Source organism: Cydia amplana, chromosome 11 (genome assembly GCF_948474715.1).
Source record: "Cydia amplana chromosome 11, ilCydAmpl1.1, whole genome shotgun sequence".
NCBI lineage: Eukaryota > Metazoa > Arthropoda > Insecta > Lepidoptera > Tortricidae > Cydia > Cydia amplana.
The window spans coordinates 7,097,645-7,115,382 of record NC_086079.1 but is presented as its reverse complement, the minus strand read 5'-3'; the positions used below and the strand labels follow the sequence as shown (position 1 = coordinate 7,115,382).

At 39.9% G+C, this 17,738-nt stretch overlaps 2 protein-coding genes across 5 annotated transcripts in view; one reads left to right on the top strand and one right to left on the bottom strand.

Annotated features, from left to right (window-relative positions):
• The window catches only part of LOC134651910 (sodium/hydrogen exchanger 3), an 85,352-nt gene that overhangs the window by 56,111 nt on the left and 11,503 nt on the right, over positions 1–17,738 (top strand). For all 4 annotated transcript variants that reach the window (XM_063507017.1, XM_063507014.1, XM_063507018.1 and 1 more), the window contains exons 4-6: positions 10,863–11,126; positions 11,986–12,211; positions 17,354–17,581. In XM_063507017.1, the coding sequence (XP_063363087.1) occupies positions 10,863–11,126; positions 11,986–12,211; positions 17,354–17,581 (718 nt within the window). The remainder of the gene's footprint in view (positions 1–10,862; positions 11,127–11,985; positions 12,212–17,353; positions 17,582–17,738) is intronic.
• LOC134652265 (uncharacterized) lies at positions 7,991–10,045 on the bottom strand. Its single transcript, XM_063507436.1, has one exon. The coding sequence runs from the start codon at positions 10,043–10,045 to the stop codon at positions 8,054–8,056; it is 1,992 nt and encodes a 663-aa protein (XP_063363506.1). The 3' UTR covers positions 7,991–8,053.

Below are 17,738 nucleotides of genomic sequence, written 5' to 3'. Positions count from 1 at the left end.
TCAACTTCTATAATAAACCTGATTGGTATGACCTTATATTAACATCGATTAGAATAAGTGAATTATATCGTCTCAAAACATCTATCTAAAGGATTAGAATGCGAATCACGAGTACTAATAGTTTTTCTATAAAACTTATGAAATGTATTAGCACTTTGCCAATTACCTCTTTCCAAGATATCATTAATGTTATGGTTATCAAGCCAGCCCGACGAAGCAACCGCGGAACGGACACTTCCCGCACTACTGTTGATATTAGCGTCTTTAAGGACCGCCTTTATCCATCCACCAATGATGGTTCGTGAAGCTGGCTTCACAGGACCACATATAGAAATAAATAGATTATTTATATTCCCTCTTCGGTTCCGAGACAAGGAAATTAATAATTTTATCCAATAAACGGGATCTATATTTTTATTGTAATCACATGATAACAATTTCCAACCAGATTGCCTGCGTGATGCACTGTCTGTCTTGGAACCGAATTCGGGCCAAAATATAATACTGTCAGAATCAATCTTACAACTGGAATCATTTATACTCAATAACGTCAGGTCATGTACGCGTCGCCCTGAACAAAGCAATAACAAAATCGCACATCTCTTAGACACCTCAAATAAACTGGTATGTAAAGGTTCGTTATTCTCCAAATAAGTACATAAATCTCTAACATCCCATATACTTGCCTTACGAGGCATGGGTCTACTCAAAGCTATAGCTTTCAAAGCCTGGCGGACAACTATATGCGAGCTAAGCGGTGGGCCTGCACGTACGGGACAAAAAGTTGAGACAACCGATTTGTGTGAGCAAATTGTACTATGCGATAACTTTTCTACCAGGTGCAAGTCTGTAAGAAATCTTGCCAAATCTTGCGGTTCTGGATTGTCTCTGGCGACATTATGGGCAGTACACCACCTGCACCACCTTAGCCACGCTGGCTTGTAAGAAGCTAACGAAGATTTTCGCCAACCGCTTGCAAGTAAATCCTTTTGCTTATCGTTCCACGTACCTAACAATGCGGCCCACCCTGTATCAGCCAGACTTCTAAAGCTATCCGCTTGATATCGATTGGAGGTCTCCGAGTCTGTATGTCTACTAACCGGTTCTCCAGGTCCTGAATTTCTATTGGAGGGGCCAGGGATCGGCTCTTCAGGTCGCTGCGCCAAAACACCTTCTCCCAATTCGGCACGATCAATAGGTACATACCCTCTGCGTCGTTCAGGTGACCAAGAACTCTCGGGATTAGACACGGGGGAGGAAATATCCACGCCAGTTGATACTCCCATCTCCGACTGAACGCATCGACGAAGGACGCATCTGGATCCGTCTGGTCTAGAGTCGCATATGTCGGCACCACATGGGCTCTCCTCGATGCGAAAAGGTCTATTTGCGGAGTACCCCAAACCTGGAATATCTGGTGCGTTGCTGGAGACAGCAGGTGCCACTCCGACTGACCGCGAAACCTTGAGAGTCTGTCTGCTTCCGTGTTGTATCTGCCGGGAATGAAGTGGACTGTCATGTGAATGTGATAGCGGTCCAACGCATCCATCACCAGGTAAGTCATCTCCATCATCTGCTGTGACCTCGTACCGCCTTCGTTGCGCAGATATGACACAACCGTCCGATTGTCCGACATAATCATTAGAGACGATTGCGTCAGTAACCGGCTCTGCGATGTTATTACCTTCTGTACTGCCATCATCTCTAGGAGATTTGAATGTTGACGAGCCTCCCATAGCGACCATTGGCCAGCTAACTGCTTGTTGTTGAGTAGAGCGCCCCAGCCCTGGCCAGACGCATCCGTAGTCAGAAAGAATTGGGGCGCTGGAGGGTGAAGAGGAGATGTGGCAGCTACGTGGTTGATCCACCAATCCAGCTCGGTGTATAGAGTTACTGGAAGCTTTACCTTCGTTCTTGGGGACATGTGCAGCAGCTGGTTGCAAAACGTCATCAACAGCCTGCTGTTGAGTCGACCCCTCGGAACAACGAAGCTGGCGAAATTCACTAGACCCAGTAAAGATTGGACCTGCTTTAATGAAGCGCACCTGCGATTTACCAGCATTCGGCATTTTTGCACAACATTCTGAATCTTTGCTTCTGGGAGGGACTTGAGGTTGCTCCAAGGGTCCCAACGAATTCCCAGGAACTCCATGGACTTCTGGGGGGTTAGGACGGACTTTCCGTAATTTACAGTCCAGCCTAGACCCTCGAGGATCTGTAGGGTGAGTCTTACTTGATTCTGAAGCAATGATCGGCTCTGGCATGCAAGAAGAAAGTCGTCCAAATATACGATGACCCTGATACCGCGAGATCTCAGCACTTCCGCAATCCAATTGGTGACTAGAGCAAATGTCCTCGGAGATGATGCGAGGCCGAATGGCAAGGAGGTCACCTGCCAAAGCCGGTGCTGAAACATTACCCTCAGGAATCTCCGGTGTGATGCCGTGACCGGAATATGAAAGTATGCGTTGTGGAGATCGAGCTTGACGAGCCAATCTCGTGGTTGAAGAAAGTCTGGGACCTTGTACATATTGATGAGGTGAAATTTGGCCACATATACGTACTTGTTTAGTTGTCTTAGGTTGAAGACTGGGCGTACGCTCCCACCTTTTTTCGGAACCAAAAACATGTTCGATACAAAACTTGGGGTCAACGAAGCCGGCTCTAGCACACCCTGTTCCATCATGCTTTTCATTTGAACGATCATTTCCGGACTTTCCTTCGTGGAAAATTTTGATGAAAGTCTGGAGGGGTGAACTAGAGGCGGTTTTTTGACAAAGGGTATCCGGTACCCAGACAAAATCTTGATTATGCAGTCTGGAGCCCCTATGGCTTTCCATTGGTTTATAAAAAGCTCCAGTTGACCCGCTTTGAAGCTGAGATAGTCAGTCGTAGCGCCTGCGAGATCGCTTACCTTGCCTGTTCCTGTAATATTTGTCGCTTCGCTGATTGGATCGAAATGGCCCGGCTTTTCGCTTTCTGTCCTGAGGAGCCTGGGCGGGAGCAGCAGAAGGCCCTGAATACACGCGGAAACTAGAATAGTCCGCAGCCTTCTTGTTCTGCTCCGGCTGTGAGACTCCTTGCGCAGGAGCTCGTTTGCTAGCAACTCCCTGCGCAGGAGTGCGTGGACAGAAAAATACCTTGTCAATTCCGCCATTCTTCGTTATACAGTCAGAAAACCGCTTGTCATCGAAGAAGGATCTTCCGAAGAGATTCCTTCATGTAGCGATCTTTGACGAAGTGCAATACTCCATCTCTCCGTTGCTGGATAATGTCTGCGCGACGGCCACAGACCATCTGCAAGAGGTCCAAGTGAATGCGAGAATAGTCACCTTCCGAGAACACCTCGTTGATTTTGTCTGCTACCGCCTCAACCGTGCAATCACCTTGCGAACTTATCCAAGACACGAAAGTTTCAAAGCCAGCTTTCAATTTCTCATTTTGTATAATGAGAGCATGAGACACAGCGGCTAGAGTCTTTTCTGTAACGGCGAGGGCACGGTTACGATCAAAAGACTTTATCATGTCATTACTCTCCAAATCAGTAAAGCCAGGTGATGACACGTACGTATTCTGAGCATCTATGTACCGTACCTGCGACCAGTCGTTCGAATTGAAATGCTGCAACTTGTCCAAAATATCAGCATGCTCCTTTGAGGTTATCGCGCCCGACGACTTGAGGGTAGTCTCAAGTTTGAAACTAATATCCTTTGCAGGCCCCGGGACAGGCACCGGAGGAGCCTCTGGAACCTCCAGATCTTCAGGCGCGACAATTGATAGCACGTCCGAATCACTGGAGTATTCCCGCAAACGAGTAGAAAAATTGTCACGTAAAGACCTTACCTCGTGGGCCAAATTGGACACTACATCCTCTAACCTGGTCATGCGTTCATGCTCAGTTAAACCCGATGCACCTGGATCATGTTGAACATTATTAGGATTTGAACTCTCCATAATGGAACTGAAATTGTTTAGAAAATTACTTCGAAATTTTTCTAAACGTATAGGTGTTTCCTCTGCCAGAAACAAATCGCCAATGGTCTGAGCATTGGCGCGCAGCCCGCCAGCTGGATTCGAAAAAACATGGAAAACCCGTTATAAAAGCCGGTATTGCGCCTGACGTCATCGGAACTGTGGTGTTGCCAGTATGAAACGAATGTCGCCATCTCAATTTGAAGGCTTGGAACAAGGTACAGTCAACTTAATGTCACAATTACAACTTGAAGTGCACGTTTCGTATTTCATCACTTGTGGTTTCATTAAATATATAACCCACTATAAATTTTTTGCTATTTAGATTAATAACTTGCGTAAAATAACCATCACAAGTTGAAACTAACCCAAATATGTGAACTTTTGGCATTAGAATAACAGTGACATTGACAGCGTGACGTTCGGTCGTATTGAAGTCTGAACTCCTAGTACAGAGTTAATACAAACAGTCCAAAACTCCTAAGATTTTAAACTTCCCGCTATGTTTTGAGTATGTTTGCTACTAATAAACGTAAAATACTTCCACACAGGAGTGTTTTTTCGGAAAGAGACTAAAAATATCCCAAAGTAAAATAATGCTTGCAGGTTCGTGCGTGTAGAGGGGCCATAAAGCGTTCCTTTTTATTATAATTTAGTCTACTCAAACTGACTACCCGATTATTGCCTGTGAATGTGTGCGTAGACGTCATTGAGAATATCTCCGTCTTTCTCTAAGACGCAAGCGTGAAAGGGATAGATCTTGGTAGCATCGAACTTTACGACTTTTGACCTCTTCCTCGGTTATGGTAGCCTGGTACTTTTGGTAAACATTTGTCTTGATAAATCACTGGTCGTCGGTTGCATATCGCTAATAGGTACGGGGCAAATAACCTCTTCCTCAGTCATGGTATCCTGGTACTTTCTGATTAATGTTTGTCCCATTATGTCGCCAGTATGTCGCCAGTATGTCGCCGTTATGTCGCCAGTATGTCGCCAGTAAAAAAGTATAAAAGGCAGGAGCGGACCGCCGGTATTCATTCATTCTTCAACCATCGGCTAGCAGTGACTCTGGTTCTCGGGCGTTTAAATATTCGGTGAGCAAAGTTCCTCTACTACTGTTACTATGTTTGTTTTTGCCGGGAATTATCCTGGTGAATTTAAACGTGGAAATGGTGTCTGTGTTTGGTTTTGCGGGGACAATATCGTCGTAAAGCTGATCTTAGACTTTTGTGGAGATTCTTTGTTACCGAGTACGGGATTTAAATATAGTGAAGTTTCCTATGCAGTGTTTTTCTAAGTGCCGCCACGTTATGCAGGGACAATATCGTTGCATAACAGGGACTTGGAAAGCGTGTCTGTGTTTGGTTTTACGGGGACAATATCGTCGTAAAGCTGAACTCAGGCTATTGCGGGGACTCTTTGCTACTGTGTGTAGTTATAGTGAAGTTTTCTACACTGTGTTTTCTAAGTGCCGTCACGTTATGCAGGGACAATATCGTTGCATAACAGGGGCTTGGAAAGCGTGTCTGTGTTTGGTTTTATGGGGACAATATCGTCATAAAACTTAACTTAGATAACGGTGTTTAAGGGAATTTCACTTCTGTGTTTAGTTAGTTTGATTTTGTGAGGAGTTTGGTTCGTAAAATAGAACCTAGTTATTTTAGTGTTTTACTATGGGGTCTTTTGCTATATTTTTTTAAAACCAGATCATTGTTTGGACTGACTGTTTGTCCGGCTGGGCAGCTCACCCCTTGCGGTGTTAAATGTGAGCTGTCTAGGAGTCTTTTTGTTCCAAGATGAGGGTTATCTTGGCACCTTCTCTTTACCAACATAGAAGGTGAAAAACGTCTCCCTCCTTAGCTCTCCAATGTCCAGCTGTTAGATGAATAATGGGGATGTCACGTGCGCACCATCCGGAGTAATCTGGGCCCATTTGAAATCTACAGTATTTGGAGGCTTCGTATATTAAATATATTTATTTATACCACTTATATACATAATAGGGACCTGTCTTACCCATGTTGCCACCCTGCCTTTGTGCAACCCGCCATGGGGGGAGACAAGTCCACGAGCTGTTAGGTTGCATTCTCGGAATCGCTCGCCGAACTCTTACAGCTTCTTAGTAGGGATACACTTGCGTATATTCCAAAGTACCAGGTCGATGGTAAGTACGAACTGTGCTTTGGTTATACTAGAGTAGGGACAAGGGTAGGTTTAGGGTAAATTCACACACTAATTATTCGGAATTTAGAGTTCGTTTTAGTCTTGGTCTGTAAAACTGATGTAATTTTCTTCTTAAGGGACTTCCAACTACGGTCTCGCTATACTAAAATTGTGCGTGAATAGGTATAGGGTTTGAATTGCTTAGATCTTCCAATATTTAAATTATTTGGGGAAAATAATTAACGTAAAATCTTATCTCTATTTTTATTTATGAAATTCTGGTTTTCTGGTGTAAAGACGAGGTACTGAGTATTACAATCATGTTTCTAAGGTATTTACACAATAAAATCATAAATATCAAGTTGGGATTAGGAACACAGTCTATTCGGAGATAGAAAATCGACGACTAGCTGTTTTAGGGAACCTTTGGCAGGCAAGAGTAATCCAAAGGATGATTTGAGTGAAATAATGCTCATCTTGATATTTCAGTCTCATAAAATATAATATATTTTTAACAAATAAACTTAGTACTTCGTTTATACTTCTAAAAGACTAGAAATACAGTTTATATTTTAGTTCTGGGGAATGGAAATGGGATTCGCATCCCTAGTTTTTGAAATAAAAAAGAATAGTAATTTTGATGACTGATGGATACTTTGACACTTCTTTCCATAGCCATCTAGGTACGCATAGGTTCCGAAGTGTTGGTCATAGCCCGTCTGTCTGAAGAGGTAGGGTAGGAGTTCCAATTGACCTTGCTGATTGGACTAGGAGCCCCCAATCCTGCATCGAGCGTATGGGTAGCATATTTTGAATAGAAGCTGGTAGATAATAATATTAACTTGAAATGCTAGGGTGTAAATGGGCTTACCCCAGGAGTGCTACTCATATGTTATCCCGGAGGCTTAATAGATTGTAGCAGGCTTTTACCAACCCCATTTTTAAACTCATTTTATCAAACATATTTCTTTTATATTCATATTGTCATATATGCTGCATTTACCTAAATAATATCATTTGAAGTAAAATATAACTCCATTTACATTACACTAATAAATTCTGGTAACTTTTGGTACTATTTCTGTATTTTAATAAATTATTCTAGTAAGTTACTCGTTAGCGTCATAATAAATGTGCTTCCAATATCTTAAAATATTTATCCTAAAGTCCAGGTAATTGTAAATAAAATCAGAGTCCAAAATTTAGCTGATACTCATTAAAGAACTTAGGGTACCGCGGTTCACTTCGAGGGGTCCTAACGCTAGACTAGACGATCACGACTAAATCACATGGCCAAATTTCAGGGGTAAATCTAAATGGGGTGTTTATATTAAGGTTAGTTAAGTAAGTTAGGTAGTGGGAGGTGACAAGCCGGATCCACGCCGGATCTTTCCATTCGAAGTCACTCGCCCGTTGCGCTCGTTATGTTCACATTCGCTGTAGGTATACGATGACATGTTATGATGTTACTAACTTCGACGAAGCACATTATATCAGTACTTAATTCGGTTAAGTTCGTTAGTCAGGTACTTATTATGCTACAATAACAGCATTTCAAGTCAAGAAATCTGTTATTTCTATGTTTTTGTGTGTGTGTAAGTAATGGGAATGAGGTCAGAAAGAGTTGAAATTGACATGAATTAATTCTTAAATAAAATACGAAGCTTTCGTTCGATTGGTCACTGTTAAGCTACGAACACAGCTTAGCTACGTCGTAGCTTAGTGTTGTAGTTTTCTATGTGTGGAAATGCTTCGTAGAAGCAAAACACAAGAATGATGATTAGCATTGAATGGGTTAGAGATGAGAATTGGTTGACGACCATATGAAGGAAACCACCATTATGTAAACGTATATAATTTTACTACACAACTTTTCCAAAATATATAAACAGTGACATTGAATTGTCATTTATAAAAATTACACTTGTTTTCTACACCAAAAGTTGGAAAAGACTTTAGATATTTGCCGACGCTGAATAGTAAATTTATTCTTACATGTACCTTTGAGAGCACTTCCTTTTGGTTTGACCGGGAACACGTACCCCCGTTCACCGTTTCGCAACATGCAGAATGCTACAGTGTTGGAGCCTACACGTGTCTTAGGGGATGGCTTGTGAGATGAATCACGTTGTGTCGTTGTGGCGGAACACGGTGACAGACTCGTCCATGACTTGCATTTTGCTTTCGATTTTGCATCATTTGTTAATGTATCGCAAGTAAAAGCTTTGAGATTGGTATATATATTGTCCAAACGTTTACTCCCAGGATCAAAGGAAGCGCTAGAAGTATAACATACTCGTGTTTGGTAATAAGACGTATGGGGTGGTGTAAAGGAGGAGTTTTTAAATTGACATCCAACATCTCTGATATATATAACGCTTGCATCAGGTACATCCTCTTTTGCCGCATCATTAGGCTCATGCTTTGGATCATCATATTGACAAGATTTAGTTGCATTGTCACATTGCTTTGTATTTAATGGCGGAACTTGACACGATAAGTGAGTTTGATTTACGTAATATGCTGGAGGAGGAAATGCATTGAGGTTTTGAGATATAATATGTGGTTGTAGTAATTTATAATGACTTACAGGAAAATATTTAAATGCAGGAAAGTAGCAATTTTTTGTTTTTTCCTCGTTATGTACGTAGTGTTTTGTCGTTTCATCATACTGCAGGTTTTTACAAAATGGAGTGCATAACGGCAGATTAACACACTGAGGGCGATGGCTGCAAGGTGTGATGCAGTCATAATTGGCTTTTAAGACATTGTTCCTTTGACATGAAGGGACGACAGTGCAAGGAGGATAATGTTTGCAGGCTTTAGTCATCTTAATGAAGCGTGGCGTCGTTGTCTTGGGGATATTCTGCTTTATACTAGATGCGTCAAAATTTACTTTGGGTAGTATTTGACAAAGTGGTACCATCTCGCAACCATGTGGACATTCTTTTGGAATTTCAATTTTTGGATGATATCGGTCTGTTGAGGCCGCCATACAGGTGAACTCAGTTTCCGATTTACGATCCGTTTTGGGTTGAACGCCTGTACTCGCTTCATCTTCTGTACTGACAGCCAATTCTATATGTTGATGACAGTTGGGACACCTCACAGCCCGTACTTTTTTTGGTTTCACTCTATCTTTATTTCTTACAACTTTCACGAGCTTGACTCCACCTTTGCGGGAATTTGATATCTGACTATGACTCATTTTTGCAATATCGTATGCATCCAAAATTAAAACACAAGACGTGTCATTTTTTGAAAGGTTTACTGTATATTTTTCGCCTACTCCATCGCCGCTCATGCGTATACGTTTGTCCTCCATCTCCAAATGAGTTTTATTGGTTGAAGTTGTCCTCTGTTTAAATAAAGACTTGCTTGTTTTAGCCTCAGCAGCTGTAACATTGTATTTGCAAGTACAACCGAGCCCATCTATACCACAAGGACATGGATCTTTAATGCGTTTTTCGCGATCCTTTTTGTTTGGTTTGTAACCTTCAAATTTGACGTGCTCGGTCTGATATGAGACATAATTTTCAACTCCAGTAATGATATCTTCGGAATGTGTATTTTGAGGTTCATTCTGGTTACTACTACTTTCAGAGTCTTCAATATTATCTTTCAAACATATTCCTGATGACAGTACACAGTTTTGGAAAAAACCACTTTTAATCCTATTTAAATTTTCTTCTTTTTTGTCGCATGAATTTAAATTGGGTTTAATGTGTGTAGTGCATTCCTGAATAATATGTACAGGCTCTGAAGGTGCTCTTGGCCACTCGTCGCCTTTTCTGTTAAGTGCCCTGAATATGTTAAACGTCGATAAACCTACGACGTCTTCGTAGCTGTAAGAATTTCTCTTGGTAACACTGTCCAAATCGTAAAACAAACTGCTGCCAGAAGCTGCCATCGCACACGACTCACTGGTACATTGTTTATTAAGTGTATAAAAGCGTTCACAAGTGACATATTCTTCTTCATTGATTACCATGGCTGATTGTTTCTTTCTTTTCTGAGTGTGGGATCGAAAAATTTAGATATATGCTCCTGGAATTTATTTCGGATCTTCCTCCAGATTAGCTCTTTTCTATACAGATATCATTTAATCAAACTGATAGAACACTTAACAATTTGGAATTTATTAACATTACCACTCTTATTTGATTTAAAATAAGTATTTTAAATTATTTTAAGTATTCTATTTATATTTTTACGTGTTTTTATTGTCTCCTTGACATTTCGTGACAAAAATATAAAGTTTCCATTACTTTTTCATTGTTTTGTAATAGTTTGTATTTTATATTCAAGGAGAATACGACCTCTACGTTTTAGGTTTAGTCTTTTATAGCTTGTTAGGTCAAGCAAACCTTGTGAGTAAAACAAGGCGCGTAATTCAAATTTTCTATGGGACGATATCCCTTCGCGCCTACATTTTTCAAACTTTGCCGCCTTTTTCTACTGACAAGATCTGCTTGACCAGCTATAGTAATGATGTCAAACCATAAATTTAAAAAAATGTTTTACTTGGGTGTAAAGTGTCAAATATCTGTCAAGCCATCGTAAACATATCCATTATCTTACTCTTTATAGCTTGTGTAAGGCTAAAACATGTAAAGTTTGGCTCTGGCTTAGGGCAGTGCAAAAGAAATCTTATGTGTAAATTGCTATTCTTAGCAAACATGTCAGTATTTACCACAGAAACTGACCTATTGTCTTCATTGTTACAGGTTTCCACATGGCGCCAAAACTATCGAGGATGTTCCCTGAATCCTGCCTTCTAATCTTCGTTGGTGTCCTCATCGGTGCCTTGCTGCTCAGCACGCACAGTGTTCACGTTCAACCACTTACTCCTGACACCTTCTTTCTCTACATGTTGCCGCCTATTATACTTGATGCTGGTTACTTCATGCCGAATAGACTGTTCTTTGATCATCTTGGAACTATACTGCTGTTTGCTGTGGTAGGAACGGTGTTCAATACGCTAACTATAGGTAAGATTTTAAGGCCTGATTCGTAAATATATTTTGCATTGGAGATAATACGAAATGGACAAGTATTGAGACCTACAAAGTATATATGCTTTCTCTTACAACATCGGGTTGATAATTCTTGAGTAACATGTTACAATTATCTTAAACTTCAATTGAGTCCTGTTAAACTTAGTTTGGATGTGCCAAAATCTGACAAATGCTCCACTAGCACGCCATTCAAAATGCACGCGGCCGCCGGCCAGTCAGTGATCCTTTCGCAAAATGTTGTCTTGAATAGCGACTTATTCGCCAGATCTGTTCGCACCTTTACGCACACAAAGTCAATGTTGAAATAGGTATATCTAGATTATCTAGTCAGGAGTAAGATCATTCTGCTTTCGTAAGATAAACATCTTCTAAGATATGTTAAGACTGTCAACTTTTATGATCCTCTCGTAGTGCCTGTAAAACGTAGCGCTGTATCGTTAAAAGTAAGCTGAGGTGGCTCATATTAAATTTTACGATTAGTGTGATAACAGTTTTATGACTCCATTAATACATTTCGAGTGTAGGTATCTAATTAGTTTTCTGGATGTACTCCAATACACCAGTATGCACATTTAGCTGTTGTTAGTACAGATTTTTATCAATAGTTGACTGGTAGGTACAAAATGACTAAAGGAATTAAATACGCTGTTTGTACCTAGATATGCCTAATATGGTAATATGAAATGTATTAATGAAAAACATAATAACTATTAATAAAATAAAAACTTATAAATAAAAAATTAAAGCAAATTTAAATTTTCGTAACCATAACCACTACGTTAATAAAACATCTGTTTGAATCATAAACCGTAAAGATTTTACTTTTTCCCAGGTGCATCGCTATGGGCGTGCGGGCAGACAGGCATGTTCGGCTGCACGACACCTCTCCTAGACATGTTCCTGTTCAGTGCTCTAATATCGGCCGTTGACCCCGTCGCTGTGCTGGCGGTCTTTGAGGAGATCCACGTGGATGAGGTCCTGTATATCGTGGTGTTCGGGGAGTCGCTGTTGAACGACGCGGTCACCGTTGTTCTGTACCACATGTTTGAGGCTTACACGTAAGGATACTCTAACCACCTATAAGAGCGATTTTAGGGTTCCGTAGCCAAATGGCAAAAAACGGAACCCTTATGGATTCGTCATGTCTGTCTGTCTGTCTGTCCGTCCGTATGTCACAGCCACTTTATTCCGAAACTATAAGAACTATGCTGTTGAAACTTGGTAAGTAGATGTATTCTGTGAACCTAATTAAGATTTTCACACAAAAATAGAAAAAAAACAATACATTTTGGGGGTTCCCCATACTTAGAACTGAAACTCAAAAAATTTTTTTTCATCAAACCCATACGTGTGGGGTATCTATGGATAGGTCTTCAAAAATGATATTGAGGTTTCTAATATCATTTTTTTCTAAACTGAATAGTTTGCGCGAGAGACACTTCCAAAGTGGTAAAATGTGTGTCCCTCCCCCCCTATAACTTCTAAAATAAGAGAATGAAAAAACTAAAAAAGATATATGATGTACGAGGGGCGTTCAAAATATTCTCGGTATTGATATCTTACGACCTCTTCTAAAATTTCTTTCGTTACTGGCCGCTAAGGTTTATTCATTGACATTAAAAAAAAGTATAATTCGAACCGAGATAGTCTTTTGTTTTTCTGCAATTGCTGAACAAACATGAACATCATGTGCGAATTGACAATGTTAACTAAATTAGAACATCGATGCGTGATAAAATTCTTGACAAAACAGGGTAAAAATCAAAAAACCATAAAAGAGGAAATGGATTGTGTTTACCGTGAGTCTGCTCCTTCTTTATCTACCATTCAAAAGTGGTCAAGCGAGTTTAAACGCGGAAGGGAGAGTATTGAAGATGACCCTAGACCTGGCCGGCCTGTAGTAGCTACTTCACAAGAAAATATTGATAAAGTGGAAAAACTTATATTGGAAGATGGTCGAGTGAAGGTAAAATCTATAGCACAAGTAACCAATCTCTCTATTGGTACCGTACATGATATTATACATGACCATCTTAATATGTCAAAAGTAAGTGCAAGATGGGTTCCGCGAATGCTGACTCGGCTTCAAAAAGACATGCGTGTAGCTTGTTGCTCCGATTTTATTGACCTGTGCGGTGAAAATCCTGATGAGGTGCTGCAAAGAATAGTTACTGGAGATGAAACCTGGGTTCATCATTATGACCCAGAGAGTAAACAAGAGTCCATGCAGTGGCACATTAAGGGTTCAGCTCATCCCAAGAAGTTCAAGGTCATCCCTTCAGCTGGCAAGGTCATGGCCACGATATTTTGGGATTGTGAAGGAGTATTACTAATCGATTATAAAGAAAAAGGTGTAAATATCACAGGACAGTACTACGCTAACATTCTACGTCAATTAAAGGATGTAATTAAAGAAAAGAGGCGAGGAAAGTTAACCAAAGGTATTCTGCTTCTGCATGACAACGCCCCCGTCCATACTGCTCATATTGCCAAGGCAGCTATTGTTGAATGTGGGTTTAAAACTGTTACTCACCCACCGTATAGTCCGGACTTAGCCCCCAGCGACTTCTTTTTGCTCCCCAATCTTAAAAAGGATCTGCGTGGAAATAAATTTTCTGACGATGAAGCATTGAAGGCGGCAGTGGAGGAGCATTTTTACACGAAAGATAAAAAATATTTTTACGAGGGATTAAAAAAAATAATTGATCGATCTTTTAAGTGTATGAACATAGGGGGGGAGTATATTGAAAAATAAAAATATCAAACTTTTCGTACTTGTTTGTTTTCATTCTCATACCGAGAATATTTTGAACACCCCTCGTACATTACCATGCAAACTTCCACCGAAAATTGGTTTGAACGAGATCTAGTAAGTAGTTTTTTTTTCATACGTCATAAATCCCCTAAATACGGAACCCTGGGCGAGTCCGACTCGCACTTGGCCGCTTTTTTAAGTTTTAGGATAAAAATTAGTTTTGTGAAATACTTTATCGATGATCATGTTAATTCATGTTCTACGATAGGTGAGGGTGGGGAGGGTCGATCCCTAGGGGACACTTGGTAAACTTCATTTTTAATCAAACCAAACCGGATACATTTTTTTGCACTGGTAACACTCATTCATTCGTTCCTAACTTCACGTTCTGTCATGGCACTGTATCGGAAAAGTCAGTGGTTCAAAAATGGCGGACGGTGAAAGATTTTCTGCGTACTATATTCAATTTTCGGTAAGCTTTAACTGGATTTATTTTATAATATGAGATGGAAATGATGTTAGTGAGTGTGCTTATTTTATTTGTTGTTTATTGAAGTGATGATTAACTTGGATTACATTGATATACGCGAACACACGTTTCGAGTACGGCACGTTTTATAATCTTACTATGTATGGGGAGACTTTGTCTTTTTCTTCAGGGGAGATATGATTCCGGGATCATGTCACCCCCAAAGCGATCAAGTATACATTGTAATAAATTTACTTACAAAATGATTCATAGAGCTATCATAAATATTTTCTTTTCTTTAGTAAATCATGCCGCAAAAGTACGGCCAGAGAAACACTGATTTAAACTTTCAAGGTTTTTGACTCATTATTGTTTATTAAAACGGGATTTAATGGCGTATAATTCAGTTTTTAATTATACAACCGACTCCGAACTCCGAAAACGGAATTATCCCCGTGGCCTTTTGAAAAGACTAACTAAAGTTGACGTCAACATTTTACGAACTACCCGCACTTGGTCTTGTTTATCAAGTTAAACGTTTTACACACAGGGGTTGTTACTCGGTCGACAAACAACACTTATAACGATATTTGGTTTTCAACCGGCGATATTTGTTTTTATGGATGAAATGCTATTTCAATGGCTTTCCGACCTTATGTACTATAGAACCGACGGTCCATAGAAAGGATTTTAGGATTATGCAGCTTAAACACCGTCCTCGAAACGTGAGCAGTAAATTTCTAAACTTATTTATTATAGTAAACAATAACGACCAGAGATGGGTAAAAAATTTAAAATTGCTGTAGGTATCTGACGCTAAAAATACCTTCATAATAACTTTAAAAAATTTAGCTTGTTACAAGAAATTTTATGTTAATAACTTAGATTTTTGTTTTTTATTAACTTTTTTTTGGTTCAAAAATTGATTCCCTATTTTATGTTGTTTTATGGATAATACGATTACATTGTTTTTTAAAAGTATAAGATTATGGATTAATATGTGTTTGATATCTTCATATATTAATTTTCTGTAGATAAAGTGAATAAATTAATGTAGATACTACCCTCGAAATATGACATTGCCGCTTAAAATCTTTTTACCAAGTGTCCCCAAATCTGGAAGACTTGATCCCTTCGGCTTAGACATCTGATTACCGGAAATACAACTTCAAAGCATGAAAGATGCAATATATATATGTTTGCTGTGTATTTTACAAATTATAGATGCATTGCTAATAGCGATCCGAGTTATATAATCAATGAGAATCTGGTATGGGGAGACATGGTAAAAATCTGTTTACCATGTGTCCCAAGAACCAGGGTCACTTGATCCCCCTAGGATCAAGGCTCCCGACCAGGGGTAAACAAGTCTCCCTTACATAGGGGACACATGGTAAAAGTCAACAGTATGGGTTTTCATTAAATAATGGTCTAATTTATTGCACAAATCTGTTCTAATTCAAATTATTAATGAAGAGATAAATTCTGAATCGTATGGTCTATAAAGTTTTTCAATACTACAAATAGTTAAGAAAATGTATGCTAAAAACAAAAGGGGTGATCAACCCTCCCCAGTTTCCCCTAATTGTCTAAGACACGATAATTCATAATTTCGTTGTATTGATGAAACGAAGCCGATTAGGCGTTTAGAATGAGGGGTCTATTGTGTTTGTTTCCAAAATGAATAGATAACTGTAAAATGTTTATGGTAAGTAATAATACTTCATACCGATTTAAATCAGTCATATTGACCGATTTAAAAATATGTGATAAGAATGGTTAACAGAGCATCTCCGTTTTTAGGGTTCCGTACCCAGGGTAAAAACGGGACCCTATTACTAAGACTCCGCTGTCCGTTCGTCCGTCCGTCCGTCTGTCACCAGGCTGTATCTCACAAACCGTGATAGCTAGACAGTTGAAATTTTCACAGATGATGTATTTCTGTTGCCGCTATAACAACAAATACTAAAAACAGAATGAAATAAAGATTTAAGTGGGGCTCCCATACAACAAACGTGATTTTTGACCGAAGTTAAGCAACGTCGGGCGGGGTCAGTACTTGGATGGGTGACCGTTTTTTTGCTTGTTTTGCTCTATTTTTTGTTGATGGTGCGGAACCCTCCGTGCGCGAGTCCAACTCGCACTTGGCCGGTTTTTTGAACTATGTTACATGAAAACATAACCTTTATTCATGTGCAAGAAGTGTTTCAACATTGATATTTGACATCCACGCAAAATCAAATAGAAACTAAGTACTATCGATAAGTTCAAGGCGGTAAGTCGGTGAAGCGAATTGGTTTACTCGATCTCTGCAAGATCTCTGCACTGAGCAAATAAATTACTTCTATCAAGTCGGACCTTCGGGAAAGTAAATGAATATTGGCACTATTGGAGGATATCTTGATCTCGTATGGATGTATCGAAGCTTGTGCTAGCCACACTAAGCTTGTGTTCTGATAACTCGTAGTTACTTATGATATATCTATAGGTATGTATTTAATTCGAGATATTTTAGGACCTCTACGCATTCTTTTTCTACGTACCTACTAACGTGGAGTAATCGGGATGGTCTAAAAATAATGCAACTTTATTATAAAATTAGCTACCGGACCTTTTTTCTTAAATTTTACTTGAGAACAATTTTTTTCTCATTAAGTAGGTCCTACACCTGCTAATATTAATCACACATATTATTGTTAAGAAAATAAGGACGCGTCAGGGTATCTTTGAACACCTCGCCCGCTCAGCAACTTCTGCTGCTGACTGTACCTACTCGTACCCATCAATTGACACCTAAAGTTTGGACTCCACTTCTCCATTTCCTACAGATTTTTTCGCTCTTCAATTTTCATAGTGAAAGCTCCTGGCTTCAATTAACTTATCTAGTCTTAGACCATACGCTAATGATCCAATGAATCGCGATCTCTGACTACAATCCACTAGTTTTTTTTTTATAATAAACCTTCCTTGTTTCAGCGAAATGGGCACATCTCGGCTAGTCTACACCGACTTTCTAGCAGGCTTCGCTTCATTCCTCGTGGTAGCGGTAGGTGGGACCTGCATCGGGGTGGTGTGGGGCTTCGCTACCGGCCTCGTGACCCGGTTCACCCACGAAGTCAGGGTCATCGAGCCCATCTTCATCTTCGTTATGGCGTACTTGGCGTATCTTAACGCGGAGATGTTCCATATGAGTGGGATATTGGCGTAAGTATTTATTATGATTGTATTAAGTATGTGAGAGCCATAAAAAAAATACGTTAACGTCTACGTCACTCACTACGCCTAAGGCGTTAGAGTGCGTATTCAGATATTTGTGAACACATTGGCTGCACCGATATATCTGATGGCGACTGTCCTAGAA

Bases quoted from the DNA above. Each gene is read 5' to 3' on its own strand.
- LOC134652265 (XM_063507436.1), bottom strand. From the start codon at position 10,045: ATGGCAGCTTCTGGCAGCAGTTTGTTTTACGATTTGGACAGTGTTACC.